The sequence below is a fragment of the Caretta caretta genome, chromosome 9, assembly GCF_965140235.1.
Source record: "Caretta caretta isolate rCarCar2 chromosome 9, rCarCar1.hap1, whole genome shotgun sequence".
In the NCBI taxonomy this organism is placed as follows: Eukaryota; Metazoa; Chordata; order Testudines; family Cheloniidae; genus Caretta; species Caretta caretta.
Window position 1 is genome coordinate 83,440,176 of NC_134214.1, and position 18,726 is coordinate 83,458,901.

At 45.0% G+C, this 18,726-nt stretch overlaps 1 protein-coding gene across 5 annotated transcripts in view; it reads left to right on the plus strand.

The window, feature by feature from the left end:
• ATP7A (ATPase copper transporting alpha) overlaps positions 1-18,726 on the plus strand; it is a 61,666-nt gene that overhangs the window by 19,529 nt on the left and 23,411 nt on the right. For 4 of the 5 annotated variants that reach the window (XM_048863399.2, XM_048863397.2, XM_048863398.2 and 1 more), the window contains exons 2-4: positions 11-151; positions 16,354-16,843; positions 17,810-18,547. In XM_048863399.2, coding sequence (XP_048719356.2) covers positions 32-151; positions 16,354-16,843; positions 17,810-18,547 — 1,348 coding nt within the window. In that variant the 5' untranslated portion in view covers positions 11-31. The remainder of the gene's footprint in view (positions 1-10; positions 152-16,353; positions 16,844-17,809; positions 18,548-18,726) is intronic. The other variant, XM_075132491.1, reaches the window with a different exon arrangement.

Sequence of the window (18,726 nt, forward strand, 5' to 3'; positions counted from 1 at the left end):
TGACTGATAGGAATGTGAAGACTGAAGCAGAATGGATCCGTCACTGGGGGCAAGATCCATGGTAGTCTCCGTGGAGGGGATGACATGCAATTCCTGTGTTCAGACCATTGAACAACACATTGAGAAAATGAATGGAATTCACAACATCCAAGTAAGTAACTCTACCAAAGTCTCCTACATGATATGGTTCTGATGGGAGAAGCCATGATAAAGATTGATCTGAAGTATGCAGCAGAGGAGGAAAGGACTTAAAAACTACATAGTCATTTTATTATCTGTGGATTTGCTGTTTAGAGTGGCTTTGGAATATTTCCAGTGCCAGAGAAATGCAGAAATATACTTTTCCTGCAACTGATGACAATTCATTTCATGTTTTTTCTAAAGCACCTTTTCTCTCATACTTAACCAAGTACAGCAATGTTCTGTATAGAAAGCAGAGGAGAGGACATTATGTAAAGTCCAAAAGAAGAGAGCAGATAGAGGTCAAACTACAGGAAAAGTGGTGGTGGTCCACTTTTAATCCCAGTAAAATAGTAGTAGTAACACTTAGCTCCTACGTAGGGCTTTCCGTTAGATATCTAATAGCACCTTTACAAAGGCGGTAAGCATCATTATTCTCATTTTACAGATAGGGGAAACTGAGGTGACGTGACTTGCCTAAGGTCTCCTAAATCACAATCCAGTGTTCTGTCCAGTTGCCTTCCTGTGGCTGTTTTACCCTAAACCTCTTCAGGTCTTTTCTTCCAGACTTGCAATGTAGTGAGGCAGCTTGTATAGCCTGTGAAAGGAGAGTGTGCCTTGAGTTGCTCAGTGAATCCCAAACTAATTAACCATGGTGCCTGTCACCAGGAAAAGGAATGTCACTACGATGTGGAACTTGAGAGTGGGGATGGGGAATAATGCAAGGGAAAGGGGAGATTCTTGATGTCCCTGCCAGGCATTCAGAATTTCCTTTCCTTTTTACTGTGTTTATATGGGAATGGGAGGTGGTATTAGCTGCATTGTGCTCTTTTAAGAGAAAAAAGTAGTTCTTTTTCCTTATTAATTTAACTGTTACTATACAAAAGTGTTTTAAAAGAGGTTGAGCTTTTAGTAGAAAAATTTATCTACTTTTAATCAAAACTTCGTGTCTTCAGAGATTCTGGCTCAAACAAGAAATCCAGCTTTTGTAACCTGGGCTATTCTGGAAAAAAAAAAAGAATCTGTCTAACTTGAAACAAAACTGTTTTAACAGGAATATTTTTAGCAATGTAAGCTGTTCCATTCTAACCAATACATCCATTTTACAATATGTTTATAAATAATAAAGCAATTTAACACCTGATCAATCCATTCTAGTCTTGTGACCTGTTATTTGGTGCCAGAAAGCATATTTAATCCTACCAATTACAACAACAGTGTGCTGTTAATCCCAACTGTTTGGTGCATAGGTGAAGTTTTCCCCTGCAAATGAGGTTTTAACATTCTGTGGCAGTTAAATGATCCTGTATAAAACAATGTACCCCTTCTTTCTGTAGGGAGGTATTTCCATCTTAACAGATGTGGTCTAGACAAACATTGGGCTTGCCAAAACAGTGGAGCTTATTTTTTGGCACGTGGTCACTATAACTAGCTGTGATGCGCAGCTGTTTATCAGAGGATATGATGCAATCAGCTAGTACAGGTTACTTCTACCTAAACAAGGAGTTGGTGCCAGCTATAGAGATCTGTGAACAACAGTGGTATTTACACTAGATCCTACTTTTGATCTCCATTGGTGACTTAATAGAATTTGAACTTGATTGATTCTGGTAACAAAAAACAGATCCTCTGGCAAAATCAATAGTTCATTGTTTTTAGCAAGGGTTACTACTTTAATAGTAACATTGAGAGATCAGACCAATAAATAAGCCTCCACCAAAACTAAGTAAAATGAAGAATTAAATGAATGAAAAATACTATCTGCAAAATAAAATTATGTTAGTATCCTTCTCTTGGTGCCTTTGGAAAATTACCTGAAAGGTTTGACATTCTAGAATCTAACATAGTTTAAATTGTTCCACCCTCCTCCTGAAAATTGTACTCAAAAACCTGTGCTTGGAATGAATGATTCATGACCTCCCTGAAGATAACATGCTCTGTATAGCCCCATTAGTAGCAAGTACACTGTGAAATGGGTGTTTAAAAAAAAGGCATTAACCACTTCGTTTTGAAACAGTAGGCTAGAAATATTATTCTAATACAGCTCTTGCCAAGCCATATTTGGCCAAAAATATATTGTAGACACTAAAAGTTTAAGTGGAAGAGGCTTATAATGAAAATCAAGAGGTCATAGTTAATGCTTAGTCCACATTACAGAAACAAAACTTTGAGTTAGGTGGACAGATTTATTCTCCCCTTGGCCCATGCGTAATCTCTGTAAATAATAAGGCACTGCTGTGTTTAAGGGTTATCAGATAGGCCAGCAAAGGAAGCATATGTTGGACATCTAATGCAGCCACACACAGATTTAATTTGGCTTATTTTGTTTTGTAATTGCAAGAAAACCAATAAACTATGGTATCCTTGTTATTGATTCTGCCAAAGTGCGTAATTGATGACAGAAAAGGAGGAAGGTGGTCATTAAAATGATTAAACTGATGTAATTTGATCACAGCAATGGTCTCCTGGTTGTTTTTTGCCCAAGGAAAAGATAAAATTGGAAGATAATGTGTTGGGCCTCTGACTGGTATTGGTTTGCCCTTTTGGAAATGGAAATAATAATGTTTGATTCCATTCCAGTTGGGAGCAAATTAAATTGGGGGTATTTGTATTGTATGACGTGAAAGAGTAGGATGTCTGTGAACCTCTAAAACTTGTTGTTCTCATGTTGAAATTCTAAAGCTGTGTCTCATTCAGTAGAATTTGATCCTCTCTATCCCTACTTCTAAGGTGCTAGTCCATGCTCTGGTGTTATCCTACCTCCAAGTCCTGAAGTCTTCTCTCCAGTTTGTCTCCTCCCTTATATCTCAAATGTTGATACTAACAACACATTCTGTTCTGTCCATTTCTTTAATACACAACCCTGCTCTTGGCTATTTGCATTAACTTTTCCTCATAAAATTGAAACTTCTCCTGACTTTCAAAACTCTGTCTGGCACATCCACCATTCCTACTTTATAGCCTTCTGCATCTCTGTGCTCCACCTAAACTTATCTCCTAACCATTCCACTTCATCTAAGTCATCTCATTCACAATTCTTCTGAAACCCACCTGTTCTGCAAAAATTTCCAGCTATAAAGATTTACTATTCTGTATTGCATTAATTTATGCCTTTGAATTGCAAGCTGTGTCCAGGTTCCTAGTGGGGAGCCAGCTATGGTCACTCAATTAGGGTGAACCCCAAAGAATGGGGCAGACAATCCCCATAAAGCTGGTGGATATTCAATATCTAGATTTACCAAGACAGCATAAAACAGCTTCTTTATTACCTCACTGGTTACTCAGGAGTCCAAACAATACAGTTCCCTTAAAGTGATCCAGCCTCAGGCTTCCATCCAGGTACCTACGTCAAATATGATAAAAATTTCTGTAAATCTTATTTCATCATATAAAAGAAAAGGTTCTACCAATCCCAAAGGACTGGACACATTACCTCCCAGGTTAATGAATGTTTCAGATCTTACCCAAATACACGCTACACCTAATTCTTATTAACTAAACTAAAATTTATTAAAAAACAAAAGAGAGAGAGTATGGTTAAAATATCAATATACATACAGACATGAATTCAGTTCATTGAGGTGCAGATTCATAACAGAGACGGTGAGCTTCGTAGTTCCAAAGAGTCCTTTTAGAATTCAGTTCATAGGTCAAATGTCCAAATCTCATATTCAGGGCGTACCAGCATAACTGGGACCTCAATCTTGCGACTCAAACTTCCCCGATGAAGTGTAAGCAAATCTGAGATGACAGAATCAGGACCCACGGGTCTTTTATACAATTTCATGTCCTCTTTGACAAGTTGGGATTTCCTCAGGGAACAAAAGGTAATAGGATGATTTTGAAGGAGGTTCATCACTGGTGCTTAGCTATATGAATTAACATATGGCCATTTGCTTGTTCCTCCACCATTCACAGTACATTTCAAGGAGATGAATACTAAGATATCCCATGTTTACAATTCATTTAAATGATAGCATCGTCCTTTGGCCTCTGAATTATCAGAATACAGCATAGACAGGGACTGTTGATTACATTGTCTACCCTACTTATACATATGTAAATACACAAAAACACAAACATTATCTCCCTACCTGTCTTTTGAGGGTTATTTATTTTGCAGGATGTTTAACCCTTTCTAGCCATGCATCACACAAGCTCTTTTGATAGATACCCTGTTTATTTGGCAGAATTTAGCTGTCATACTGCACCATGTACGACTGTAGTGCTATATAAATATGAAACACCCTTATAGAAAAGGTTTTTCATATGTATATCTTTTCCATTAGATTGTGTCCTTGTAACCAGTTCTATTCAGAGTGCACTGACATTAGGGATGTAAATAATGTGTAAAAACAGTAACCATGTAACTAATTAAAATTCTATTGGTTACACAGTTAAATGTTTACCCAGGGAACTAAAGGTGCAGGGGTGCTGCAGCACCCCCATGTTTTACATTGGGATCCAGAGTCCTGGCCATGAGGCTGGCAGCCTGGAGGGACCCCGGGTATGTGGGGCCGGCAGCTTGGAGGGATGCTGGGCACGCCTCACGGCAGCTGGGACACTAAGCAGACTTTAATCTTTAGCAGAAACGGATAAGCATCAAGCTTGTCGGTTAACCGGTTAAACTCTTACATCGCGAACTGACATGTTTGGAATATAAGTAGGATGTGACAAAGTTGTTTCTTCTATTGTATGTTGTTCTAACAGTTGACATGCATCTCAGGGTAAAGTCAACAGAGAGTTTTTGTACTTTGGTTTCAGTTTTCAGTCTGTATGTCCTCACTCAAGATCATCTGTGGGAGTATTTTATGCCATTATATTATTTATTTGTATTGTGGTAGCACCTAGGAGCCCTAATTATGGACCATGACCCCATAGCCCTAGGTGCTGTACAAACACAGAACAAAAAGATGGTCCATTCCATAGAGGCCTTAAGGAACCATATGAAGAACTGGAAAGAAGGTTTCCTATACAAGATATCTGTTTCTTCAATAAACAGTTTATGCAAACTTCCTTATTTCATTTTAAATTGGATTTAAATTATGACCTAAAGATTGTTAGTTAAACACGACATCACAGAATGTAGCAGATAAAATTTAAAAAGAAAACACAGTGTAAAAAATTTGTCCAGTACCACTCCGGGAAGCTGCTAATTTTCTCCAGAAATGTGTAATTATGGCAGGGTTTACTGCTAAGTACGCACATAACAACAGGCATGAAAGAGAACATCCCTTAAGTACTGATGGTGAGGAAAGGGACATGCAGAGAGAACTACATTTGCAGCACAAGCAAATGTGAAATGTAACTCTCACCAATATGAAATTATTGTAGAGTCTGTACAAAGTCTAGTAGAATAAGCATGGTTTTCAATAATTATAGGTCAGCATCAGGAATTAACTGCTGATATGGGGAAAAATTACACTAAAGCTAATTCTTGGCCTAGCTGTAAGAAATGATACACCTTTTATGTATAATTTTTAGAGATTAGCAAGCAGGCCCTATGTATTTCTGCTTGTTATAATGTGAATACTTGTTTGTAGTTTAGATATTTTCTCTCTAATGGGTAGCCACCCTCTTGAACTTCTCATATGCTAGCAGCCTGTGTATGCAAAATAATTCCCCTGAGTGGAATTGTGCTGCATTTCTACAAGATCACTGGGCCAGCACCAACCAAACACTTCTTAATTTGATTTATTTGTTACAGCAGAACAATACAGAAAATGGGAGGGTCATTGCAAATGATTGAATTTTGCAAATGGAGGAAGCAAATATAATAAAAAGGGAAAATACACTACAAAATGTTTATTTGTTTTGACATTTGTATTTTAGCACATTATGAAGTGTTCTCAGTAACTGAAAGTTGTAAATATAAAGTAACAAGAAACCTTACTCCAAGACGCTGGTTTTAAACCTTTGCTGCAAAGAAGGGAGGGTCATATTTTTTTGAATATCCAGATTATAAAGTGTGTGTGTGTGTTAGTAAAATGAGGCTTAGCAAAGTTCTACTAATGTGATTTGGTGAATTCATACTAGGAATTTACAGCTCTTTTGCTTATCGTAAATAATAAATGAGGTTATATCACCTTCAGCGTTGGTTTACATACTAAACAAACTGGCCTAGGTTGGAAGTGACAGAAAATTTACTGTCTGATGATGGTGTAAAATGAGTTAGTGGTCACCATCTAGTGCATAGTGGACAGGTGTTGGCATCACAAAAATATTGACAACTACTCCGGGGTTCCTCCTGCCCCCTGCAGCTCTCAGCCACCGTGAGAGACAGGGGGGACCATGGAGCTCCCCGCAGCTCCCAGCTGCCACGGGCAGGGGGACCCCGCAGCTCCAAGCCCCATGGGCGGTGAGAGTCCCAGGGAATCCTACGGGGTCTCCATTTTGTCACGGATATTTTTAGTAAAAGTCAGGGACAGGTCATGGGCTTCCATGAATTTTTCTTTATTGCCTGTGACCTGTCCATGATTTTTACTAAAAATATCTGTGACAAAATCTGAGCTTTAATAATGAGGAGCTGACCAGGTTGAGGTGTCTAGGCACTACTGCAACATACATTTTAAATAATAACAAATAAGTCTTGCTTTTGCAGACTTACTTTTTCAGCCATCTGCCCATCCCCTAATGCTTTCCCCGCCCCCTCCTGTTTTCTGTAAATAATCCATTTGGTGTTCTAAAACAGGCTGTTATAGAACACACAACTCAGATTATAGGTAAGGCTCTGTTTGAGCAGAGAGCTATAGTCACAGATTCAACAGATGTCTGGGAATGTTACAGAGTGAAGCCCCCCACATCTCTGGTCTGTTTCCTTCCTTTTTCTTCTCACACTCCCGTAATCCATCACTGCACCATTGTATGACAGATCAGAGTTGTGCCTTTGCGCAGTTTCTGCTTTTTAAGATTAGATTTGATACGTTTGTTTGCAATGACTAATCCAGTTCAACAGACCTTCACTTTAGGGTTTTAATATGGACTGTAAAAAGCATTGAAACAATGTATGAAAGTTGCTGTGTGAGAGCAGTGTATGCAGTATAACAGAGCATAAGATTCTGAAATTGGCGGACTGCTTCTGTGGTAGAGCCTCCCATATCCAATCATGTTGTTGTCACACAGGTGAACATAAATTAATTTATGGTTTTCATAAGTAGAGTCTCAGACTTTGTCTTCAGGTGAGCCCTCAAGGGCAAATGATAATGGAGAAGTGTCACTATGGTAGGTGTTGGAATTATTCATATTTGAAATTATTAGTATGGGAAATGAACAAACACTAATTTAACCATACATTTTTCTATTAAATCCAAAGGCCAAATGATACTTATACAATTGTTCTAAATAATAAGCAATTTACTACATACAAACAATAACAAAACATTTATAAACATTTGATCAAGATACTTACAAACAGGCTACACCTAGGGGCGCTTAGCAGAGGCGATGTGTGTATGGGCTTGTGGGGGCATGTGCCCTGTCCCATTTGCTGCTTGGCTTGTATTGAGCATGCTCACATGGACTGAGCACGCACACTGACACTGCTGAAGCTGGCTGCCCTCACTCTGCCCCCTCACTATTGGCAGGCCTGGGTCACCTCTGGTGCTTAAACCTATATTGGTTGGCTCCAGTGTGGTTAGGCAGGTATTAGCAATGAACCCTTTAAGAGTTTACTTTTTTAAACTGTTCTGCAGAAAAGTGATGTCATTGCCAATTACTGCCTTCAGCTAAAAGCCAATTTGAGACCGTTCACGCTTATTTCCATTCTTAACCCAGATAAGATTTACAAGGCCATCCCCCCTTCCCAAGGCCACTCCTACCTATCTCCTCCCCTCCTTCTTGTGGACCAACAGTTTTTCCATTGCACCGGGTTCACATAAGCTTTAACACTGGTATGTGGTTGGGAAGGCCATGTTGTCTCATTTTAAGACAGATACTTTTTGTCTTCTTTAAAACCATCTGCAGTCACCCCTATCAATTAGAGGCATTCTTTTTAGCAACTTTCCCTTATCTCATTAGTTATTCTTTGAATTGGACATCCTCCCTATTTTATTCCTTCTGGCTGTATTATTTTCAAGGCCTTCCTTCTACTTGTTAATCAGGGCCTTTCTTTACAACGCGTATAAGAACATAAGAACGGCCATACTGGGTCAGACCAAAGGTCCATTCAGCCCAGTATCCTGTCTACCGACAGTAGCCAATGCCAGGTGCCCCAGAGGGAGTGAACCTAACAGGTAATGATCGAGTGATCTCTCTCCTGCCATCCATCTCCACACTCTGACAAACAGAGGCTAGGGACACCATTCCTTACCCATCTGGCTAATAGCCATTAATGGACTTAACCTCCATGAATTTATCTAGTTCTCTTTTAAACCCTGTTATAGTCCTAGCCTTCACAACCTCCTCAGGCAAGGAGTTCCACAGGTTGACTGTGCACTGAGTGAAGAAGAACTTCCTTTTATTTGTGTTAAACCTGCTACCCATTAATTTCATTTGGTGGCCCCAAGTTCTTATATTATGGGAACAAGTAAATAACTTTTCTTTATTTACTTTCTTCACACTACTCATGATTTTATATACCTCTATCATATCCCCCCTTAGTTTCCTCTTTTCCAAGTTGAAAAGTCCTAGCCTCTTTAATCTCTACTCATATAGGACCCGTTCCAAATCCCTGATAATTTTACTTGCCCTTTTCTGAACCTTTTCTAATGCCAGTATATCTTTTTTGAAATGAGGGGACCACATCTGTACGCAGTATTCAAGATGTGGGTGTACCATAGATTTATATAAGAGCAATAAGATATTCTTCGTCTTATTCTCTATCCCTTTTTTAATGATTCCTAACATCCTGCGTGGATGTCTTCAGAGAACTATCCACGATGACTCCAAGATCTTTCTCCTGATTAGTTGTAGCTAAATTAGCGCCCATCGTATTGTATGTATAGTTGGGGTTATTTTTTTCAATGTGCATTACTTTACATTTATCCACATTAAATGTCATTTGCCATTTTGTTGCCCAGTCACTTAGTTTTGTGAGATCTTTTTGAAGTTCTTCACAGTCTGCTTTGGTCTTAACTATCTTGAGCAGTTTAGTATCATCTGCAAACTTTGCCACCTCACTGTTTACCCCTTTCTCCAGATCATTTATGAATAAGTTGAATAGGATTGGTCCTAGGACCGACCTTTGGGGAACACCACTAGTTACCGCTCTCCATTCTGAAAATTTACCATTTAGTCCTACCCTTTGTTCCCTGTCTTTTAACCAGTTCTCAATCCATGAAAGGATCTTCCCTCTTATCCCATGACAACTTAATTTATGTAAGAGCCTTTGGTGAGGGACCTTGTCAAAGGCTTTTTGGAAATCTAAGTACGCTGTGTCCACTGGATCCCCCTGGTCCACATGTTTGTTGACCCCCTCAAAGAACTCTAATAGATTAGTAATACATGATCTCCCTTTACAGAAACCATGTTGACTTTTTCGTAACAATTTATGTTCTTCTATGTTTCTGACAATTTTATTCTTTACTATTGTTTCAACTAATTTGCCCAGTACTGACATTAGACTTACCGGTCTGTAATTGCCAGGATCACCTCTAGCGCCCTTCTTAAATATTGGCGTTACATTAGCTATCTTCCAGTCACTGAGTACAGTAGCTGATTTAAAGGACAGGTTACAAACCATAGTTAATAGTTCCGCAATTTCACATTTGAGTTCTTTCAGAACTCTTGGGTGAATGCCATCTGGTCCCGGTGACTTGTTACTGTTAAGTTTCTCAGTTAATTCCAAAACCGCCTCTAGTGACACTTCAGTCTGTGACAGTTCCTCATATTTGTCACCTACAAAAGACGGCTCAGGTTTGGGAATCTCCCTAACATCCTCAGCCATGAAGACTGAAGCAAAGAATTCATTTAGTTTCTCTGCGATGACTTTATCGTCTTTAAGTGCTCCTTTTGTATCTCGATTGTCCAGGGGCCCCACTGGTTGTTTAGCAGGCTTTCTGCTTCTGTTGTACTGATGTTCTGATGCTTCTCATGTACTTACATATTTCCTTAACTAAACTTAAGATAACTCTAATACTTTAATTCTTCTTCGAGTGATTGCTCATGTGTATTCCACAATAGGTGTGCGTGCTCGCCACGGGCTCCGGTGCCGGAAGTTTTTCCCCAAGCAGTGCCCGTGGGGGGGAGCGCCCCCTGCAGCCCCTGGAGTGGCGCCTGCCTGGCGTGGTAAAAGGGGAGCTGCGCGCTCCCCCCCCACCCTCAGTTCCTTCTTGCTGCCAGTGAAGGTGCGTTGGAACTAGTCTGCTCCAGCTTTGCTGTAGCTCGATCCCCAGTACTGTTTGTTTGTTCAGTGTTAGTATCTGTAGTTAGTTAGCTGTTTAGTTAGTTTAGTCAGTCAGTGAGCCTGGGCCGGGGCATGCCCCGTGGTTTAAGTCGTGCGGCTCTTGTAGGCGTTCTGTGCTGAGAAGTGACCCACACGCAGACTGTTTGCGCTATTTGGGAGAAACCCATATCAGTGAAAGGTGCAAGATTAGTATGTCGTTTGAGCCTCTGACCAAAAGAGAAAGGGACATTAGGCTCCTGATGGAGTTGGCGCTGGCCCCATCTCCAGCACGCCGTTCCAGAATGGTCCTCAGCACCACGGCGTTGGTACGTGGCGACCCTCTGGTTCCATCGACCAGTTGGCACTGTTCCCCGTTCACGGGGCAAGCCAAGAGGGCCAGGAAGACTCCCTCTTTGCAGCGGCACGGAGGGAAATCCAGGACAGAGGCTAGACCCATGTTGGGCAGTTGTCACTCCCCACTGGGCCCCAGGACTCCGACTCACGTCGAGCGGAGTAGCTCAGCCCCTTCAGAACAGGCCTCTCTGGATGTCCAGATGCCTTCCATGCCTGAAGCCCTCCAGGCGGCCCAGGACGTTATGTCCATACTGGTGCCAGGAGCGCCGCTGATGTTGGCCCCACTCTCCAGAGGGAAGCCGCTGCTGGGATCTCCACAGTCGCCTCCGGCTCGGTCTTGGTTGAGGGAATGTTCCCAATGCAGTTCACTGCCCAGCGACCGCTCGGGGCAGAGTCCAGGTGGATCGCCCTCGACGCCGACCAGACTGTCTGTCTGGGTTCCATATGGCCGGGACTCTTGGCACCACTCGTCCTCAAGGAGTGATTATCGACGCGACCGCGGCAGGCACTGCCAACGGTCCTCGTCTCAGAGCAGGTACCACAGCCAGTCACGGCATGATCGTCGACGCCGTTCCCGCTCGGACTCCCGCTCCAAGTCTCCAGCAAGACATCGCAGTCCCGGGCGTCGATTGCTGGCATCTCGCTGTTGCGGGTCCGCCCATCGAGGCCATTCGCAGAGCAGCTGCTACCGTCGGTACCGATCCTTCACATTGAGATTGTAGTCTCATGGCCGATGTCGATCCCGACACCCGCTGCTCCTCCCGGTCCAGAGGCAGCAGCAGATCATACGCCAGCTCGGCCTCCATTCGTAGCTGTACTTCGATGGGCCAGTCCAGGCCAGCCAAGCTGAACAGCTGGCCCCACTGGTGCCGCAGCAGGTGCAGTGGCACCGAGCATCGTGGCTGGCCCAATGGTACCAGTGGGCACCGTGGCCTCTGGCACAGCCCCCGGTGGGGGCTCGCTCGGTGGCCAGAGCTTCGAAAGCACCATCGGCCTCCCTCTCCAGACCCCCAAAGAAGAAGTCGGTGGGACGTACGTCCTCGACACTGTTCCTGGAGTCCAAACAGGTGATGGACCCTCCGATGCTGGCTGATACCCAGAGCATCGCACTGGCCTCCTCTCCCCATCCAGAGGAAGCGATTGTGGCCCCGCCCCCCTGCGCCTGCAGGAGGACTTCAGGGCCCATCAAGAACTCATAAAGAGAGTGACAGCAAGCCTCCACCTCCAGGCAGAGGAGATGGAGGATCCCTCAGACTCCCTGTTTAACGTGCTGTCCTCATCGGCACTGGGTAGGGTGGCCTTGCCTCTCCATGAAGAGGTGGCTAACATTTCAAATGCCCTGTGGCAGACACCAGCCTTGTTGGCCCCTATCTCTAAGAAAGCAGAACACAAGTACTTTGAACCCACCAAGGGGCATGCGTACTTGTATAGCCACCTGGCGCCCAACTCCCTGGTGGTCGAGTTGATCAACCACAGGGAATGGCAGGGTCAACCAGCCCCAAACCCAAAGAACTAAGAACTCTCGGAGATTGGACTCTTTAGCAAGGAAAATTTATTAGTCTTCGAGCTTCCAGTTGTGAGTGGCAAATCATCAGGCTCTCCTGGGCCGGTACGAATTCAGTCTGTGAGGACTCCCTCCAGGAGCGCGATAGAAAGGAGTTCAAGGCGCTAGTGGAGGAGGGGGCAGCGGCCACTAGGGCATCCCTGCAGGCAGCCTCAGATGCTGCAGATACGGCCGCACGATCCATGGCCTCTGCGGTGTCCATGAGACGGGCGTCATGGCTCCTGCTCTCTGGGCTTTCCAGCAAGGCGCAGTCCTCCATGCAGGATCTCCCGTTTGACGGGAAAGCCCTGTTTGCGGAGGAGACAGATACAAGGCGTCACGTCATGAAAGACTTCCGCACGACCCTCCAGATTCTGGGCCTATATGTACCGGCTCTGGCAAGACCTAAGTTCAAGCTGCAGCAGACGCCCGTCCAGGTCGCCCTCCCGAAGCATGAGGCCGCCCACAAGAAACACCAAGACTATAAGAGATGCCTCAGAGGCAGTCTTGATGGCCCCCCAACCTGGCTCTTGTAAGGGCAAGCAGGCCGGGAAAAGGTGCTTTTGATGGGATGCTTGGGGGCACCCCACCAGTCCTCATCAGGGATCCACCCTCAATAAAGCTCCCCTTCTCCAACTGGTTGTGTGCTTTCCTCCCGGAATGGTTGCAGCCAACCTCAGACTGATGGGTCCTCACACCATCTCCCGAGGTTACACCCTCCAGTTTACTTCCTCCCCGCCCAGCCACCTCCCGCTCCCGTCCCTATTGGGGGACCCCTCGCATGAGGCTTTGCTTGAGCAGGAGGTGGGGTGGCTCCTAAGACTAGGAGTGGTAGTGGCGGTGCCCAAGGAGTTCATGGGCAAGGGGTATTACTCCTGATACTTCCTTATCCCAAAGGCCAAAGGGGGGCTCAGATCTGCGAGGTCTGAACCAGTACATGGTGAAACTCAAGTTCCGCATGGTTTCCCTGGCCTCCATCATCCCCTCCCTGGATCCCGGGGACAGGTATGCTGCCCTCGATCTGCAGGACGTGTACTTCCACATCCACATATTCGAGGGGTACAGGCGCTTCCTCCATTTCGTGGTGGGACAGAATCACTACCAATTCATCGTCCTCCCATTTGGTCTGTCCATTGCCCCCAGGATGTTTATGAAATGCATGACAGAGGTAGCAGCCTCAGACGGTGGGGGGTCCAGATTTTTCCCTATCTGGATGACTGACTGGTCCAGGGCACCTCCCAGTCCCAGGTGAGGGATCACGTGGCGCTCCTCCTGTCCACGTGCACTGCCTTGGGCCTGTTGGTAAACAGCACCAAGTCCACGTTAGTCCTGGTCCAACGCATAGAGTTTATTGACGTGCTCCTGGACGCAGCGTCGGCCACAGCCTCTCTCCTGCCAGACAGATTCGAGACCCTGAAAAGTCTCATTGACTTGGTCTTAAAGTTCCCAGTGACAACAGCCGGGGTTTGCCTGCAGCTCTTGGGTCACATGTCGGCATGCACGTATGTGGTCCATCTTGCCAGACTCAGGATGTGGCCCCTCCAACTCTGGTTGGCCTCGAAGTTCTCCTAGGCCATGGACAGGATGGACAAGGTCTTCACTGTGCTGGACTCTGTGATCGCCTCCCTACGGTGGTGGTTCACCCCAAACAACATGTTCCAAGGGGTCCCGTTCAGGGACAGAGCCCCGTTGTTGGAGCTGGGTTGTGGGACGCGTCAGACCTGGGTTGTGGGGCCCATGTGGGGAACTTTCAGGCCCAAGGCCTGTGGTCGGCCCAAGATCTGACCCTACATATAAATGTCAAGGAAACCAGGGTGGTGCAGCTGGTGTGTATGGCCTTCCGCTTGCACCCGGAGGGCAAGGTAATCAGGGTCCTCACGGACAACACAGTCTCCATGTTCTATATCAACAGGGAAGGCAGGGCCTGATCCTCTGCCACGAAGCCCTGAGGCTGTGGGACTCTGTATAGCCTACAACATCCACCTGAAGGCCTTCCACCTACTGGGTGCTTGGAATGAGAGAGCTGATTGCGTGAGCAGGGACTTTTCCTTGCAACATGAGTGGTCCCTCCACCCGGAAGTGGCCCACCGGCTCTTACGAAGGTGGGGAACTCCCTAGGTGGACCTATTCGTGACTCGACAGAACTGGCGATTTCCCCGGTTCTGCTCCGGGGGGGCCTGGGGAGGGGCACTATCTCTGATGCCTTTATCCTTCCTGGTCAGGCCGGCTACTCTACGCCTTTCCCCCGCTCCCTCTAATCAGCAGGGTCCTGGAGAAGATAAAGACGGACAAGGCCTGGGTCATCCTGATTGCTCTGACGTGGCCCAGGCAACATTGGTACGGGACCCTCACGGGCCTGGCAGTAGCTCCACCGTGGCTGTTGCTGCTCCTCCCGGACCTGCTCTCTCAGGACCAGGGCCGCCTACTCCATCCCAGCCTAGCGGCTCTTCACCTCATGGCGTGGCTGACCAGTGGTTAGGCGGAGAGGAGAGGACATGCTCAGAACATGCTCAGAACAAGTTCAGCGTGTCATCCTTGAAAGTAGACGGCCCTCCGCTCACCGCGCTTATTTGGCCAAGTGGTCCCTTTTTTCTAGATGGGTGGCGGACCATGGTGTCTCTCCCATGACCGCCCCGGTCCAGCTTATTCTTGACTACCTTCTCCACCTGAGAGCTCAGGGCCTGGCGCCTTCGTCAGTCAAGGTGCACCTGGCAGCCATATTGGCCTTCCATCCACCGGTGCAGGGGCACACGGTGTTTTCCCATTCTATGACTGGCCAGTTCCTCAAGGGGTTGGACTGTCTTTTTCCGTATTCTAGACCCCCGTTTGAACCATTGGCCACGTGCTCCTGGTCTCACCTCTCATGGAAAGTGGCCTTCCTGGTTGCAATCACGTCGGCCAGGCGAGTCTCGGAGCTCAGGGCCCTGACCTCCGAGCCGCCGAACACGATCTTTCATAAAGATAAGGTCCAGCTCCGCCCACACCCCGCATTCCTCCTGAAGGTGGTCTCTGCTTACCACATGGGTCAGGACATTTTTGTACCAGTCCTCTGCCCCAAGGCCGACACGTCCAGTGAGGAGTGCCGTCTCCACACACTCCATGTGCAACTGGTTCTGGCTTTCTACCTTGAGCAGACCAAGCCGTTCAGAAAGTCCTTGCAACTATTCGTCACCTCAGCTGAGTGCACGAGGGGCCAGCCGATTTCCATTCAGTGGCTTTCCAATTGGATCACTTTGTGCATCTGTTCCTGTTATGAGCTGACGGGTGTCCCCCCGTTGCCCATTGTGAGGGCAAACTCGACTCGGGCACAGGCCTCGTCGGCTGCCTTTGTGGCCCACATCCCCATTCAGGACATCTGTAGGGCCGCCACGTGGTCTTCGGTTCACACGTTCATCTTGCACTATGCAATTGTCTCCCAGGCCAGGGATGATGCCGGGTTCGGCAGGGTGGTAGTCTGTCCTGGGAACTTGTGAACTCCTACCCACCTCCAACAGATATAGCTTGGGATCACCTATTGTGGAATACACATGAGCAATCACTCAAAGAAGAAAAGACAGTTACCTTTTCTGTAACTGGTGTTCTTTGAGATGTGTTGCTCATGTCTATTCCACATCCCACCCTCCTTCCCCTCTGTCGGAGTTGTCTGGCAAGAAGGAACTGAGGGTCCGGGGGAGTGTGCAGCTCCCCTTATACCGCGCCAGGCAGGTGCCACTCCAGGGGTCGCAGGGGGCGCTCTCCCCCTACCGGTACTGCTAGGGGGAAAAACTTCCGGCACCGGTGCACATGCTGAGCGCGCACGCCTATTGTGGAATAGACATGAGCCACACATCTCGAAGAACACCAGTTATGGAAAAGGTAACTGTCTTTTTCATGCTTATCCTACAGTAGATAAAAGCTATTTGACATTAAACTAGTGGGTGGTATTAGCTCTAAGTCATTTTTTTTCCTCTTCAAGGTATCTCTGGAAGGAAAGAATGCAACCATTATCTATGACCCCAGACTCCAGACTCCAGAATCCCTTCAGGAAGTTATAGTTGACATGGGATTTGATGCTACCCTGGCTGATTCAGACCCACAACCTGTTTTACTTGACACTACTTTTCTAACCATTCCTACTCAGTCACATGTAACATGTGAACAGATCTGTAACGCCCTACTAAAGAACAAAGGTATCTTAGGTGTTAAAATTTCCTCTGACCAAAAAACTGCAGTTGTGACATTCATTTCTTCTATTATAAATTGCAACCAGATTATTCAAATGGTGCCAGGCATAGATTTAAATACTGCAGCACCAGAGAAGACATCAGGGACTGGTGAAGATTCCATTTGGTCCCAAGCATGTGATGTTGTGCTAAGGATGAAGGTAGAGGGGATGACCTGCCATTCTTGCACCAGCACCATAGAAGGAAAGCTTGGCAAACTGCAAGGGGTACAGCGGATTAAAGGTAATGCTTTATTTTAATTTTACATGTAGATTGTTAATTGATTACTCTGTCCTTTTTTCATATCTGTTGATGCGATCTGTCATGAAGTTAGGTCGTTCAGTAGGATGATTCACCTGTGTATCAGTGGAATCACAGTTTTACGTTTTAGAGCACAAGTGAAAATGAGTTTGATCCGATTCTAGTTTCTAACAGGAGCATTCTAGTCTCTTTCCCTTCCCCAGTGAGTGAGCACTTGCCTACTTTACAAAACCGTTTTACAGTTTGGTAAGGTGCATCATCTTTGCTCAGGAGACTGCTAGGCCTAGAGACAACAGGATGCAATTAGTATTGAAGTTTGTTGACAGAGTGTCATAAAGAAAATAGCCCAGTCTCTGACCAAGCTATTGGTCTCACGTGATTACTTTACGTTTTGATTGAGACCAGAGTAATAGACCTCCTCTTTCTTTCATAGCTCTAATTATATTTAACTTTAAATAACTAATAATGTTGTATGTAAGGTAGTATCATAAATGGAGATGGCAGAAACACACATTTAATTGTCTATAACATAAAGAAAATGACTTGGGGGTCTATTATGGAAGAGTTTGTTTAGCATTAATGTAAGAAATAACTAACACACTGTTGGGCAAGGCATGAACTTTCTAGGAAAAGGTCAAAAAATGATGCAACAGGAGATTAAGACCTGTTGCAGTATTAGGCACCAAAGGTAGAAAAACTAGATCACTTTGGGTACAGTTTTCAAAAGTATCTAAGTCCCCTTTTCAGTGATTTAAGCACTTAAGAGCCTAAGTCCATCCCATTGACTTTCAGTGAGACTTAGTGATTAAATCACTTTTTAAAAATTTTACCCCATTGACAAGATGCGCTGTTCATAGGACTCTCTATGGTCAGTGATATTTAAATAGAATGTGATGAGGAGGGGATGGGGAGCAAAGACACTAATACATTTTTCTGTTTAATTTTTAGTTTCCCTGGACAATCAGGAAGCTGTTATTGTGTATCAGCCTCATCTAATTACAGCAGAGGAAATCAAAAACCAAATTGAAGCTGCGGGTTTCACAGCATTTATCAAAAAACAGCCCAAACCCCTCAAGCTGGGTGTTATTGAGGTGGAGCGTTTAAAGAACACCCAAACCAAATGTTCACAGGGAACACTTCAAAAAAGTCCAAAGCATATTAATGACTTAAAGGCCATTGTTTTCAGAGTCGATGGCATGCACTGCAATTCGTGTGTCTTAAATATTCAGAGCAGCATATCAGCACTCCCATCTGTAGCAAGCATAGTAGTTTCTTTAGAGAAGAAAACAGCTACTGTAAAGTACGACCCAGACTTCATCAGCATAGATGCGCTGAGAAGAACCATAGAGGCAGTATCACCGGAGACGTTTAAAGTCAGTCTTCCTGATGAATGTGAAAGCGTTGAGCTTTTCGATGCACAGATATCTCCAGTGAAATCTTCTCAGACAGCTTTAAACAGCACAAACCAATCCGTTAGTCAAGTTACTGTGGTAAATATTGAGGGAATGACTTGTAATTCTTGTGTGCAATCTATTGAGGGAGTCATTTCCCAAAAGCCAGGTGTAAAATCAATATCTGTGTCTCTTGTGAATCATAATGGGACTATAAAATATGACCCTCTCCTAACTTGTCCAGAAGACTTAAGATCTGCAATAGAGGACATGGGATTTGATGCTTCCTTATCAGGTAATGCCAAGCTACATTTTTTGTACCGAGTTTGTATAACTAATTCACTTCCCTTCAGCATATCATACTGCCTAGAATTAAATGTACAGACGTATGGGGTACAGACTCAACTTGCTGAATGAGGTACTATCTGTATAATTACTTTTCATGCTAATGGGGCTTGTACATGTGGAGACCCA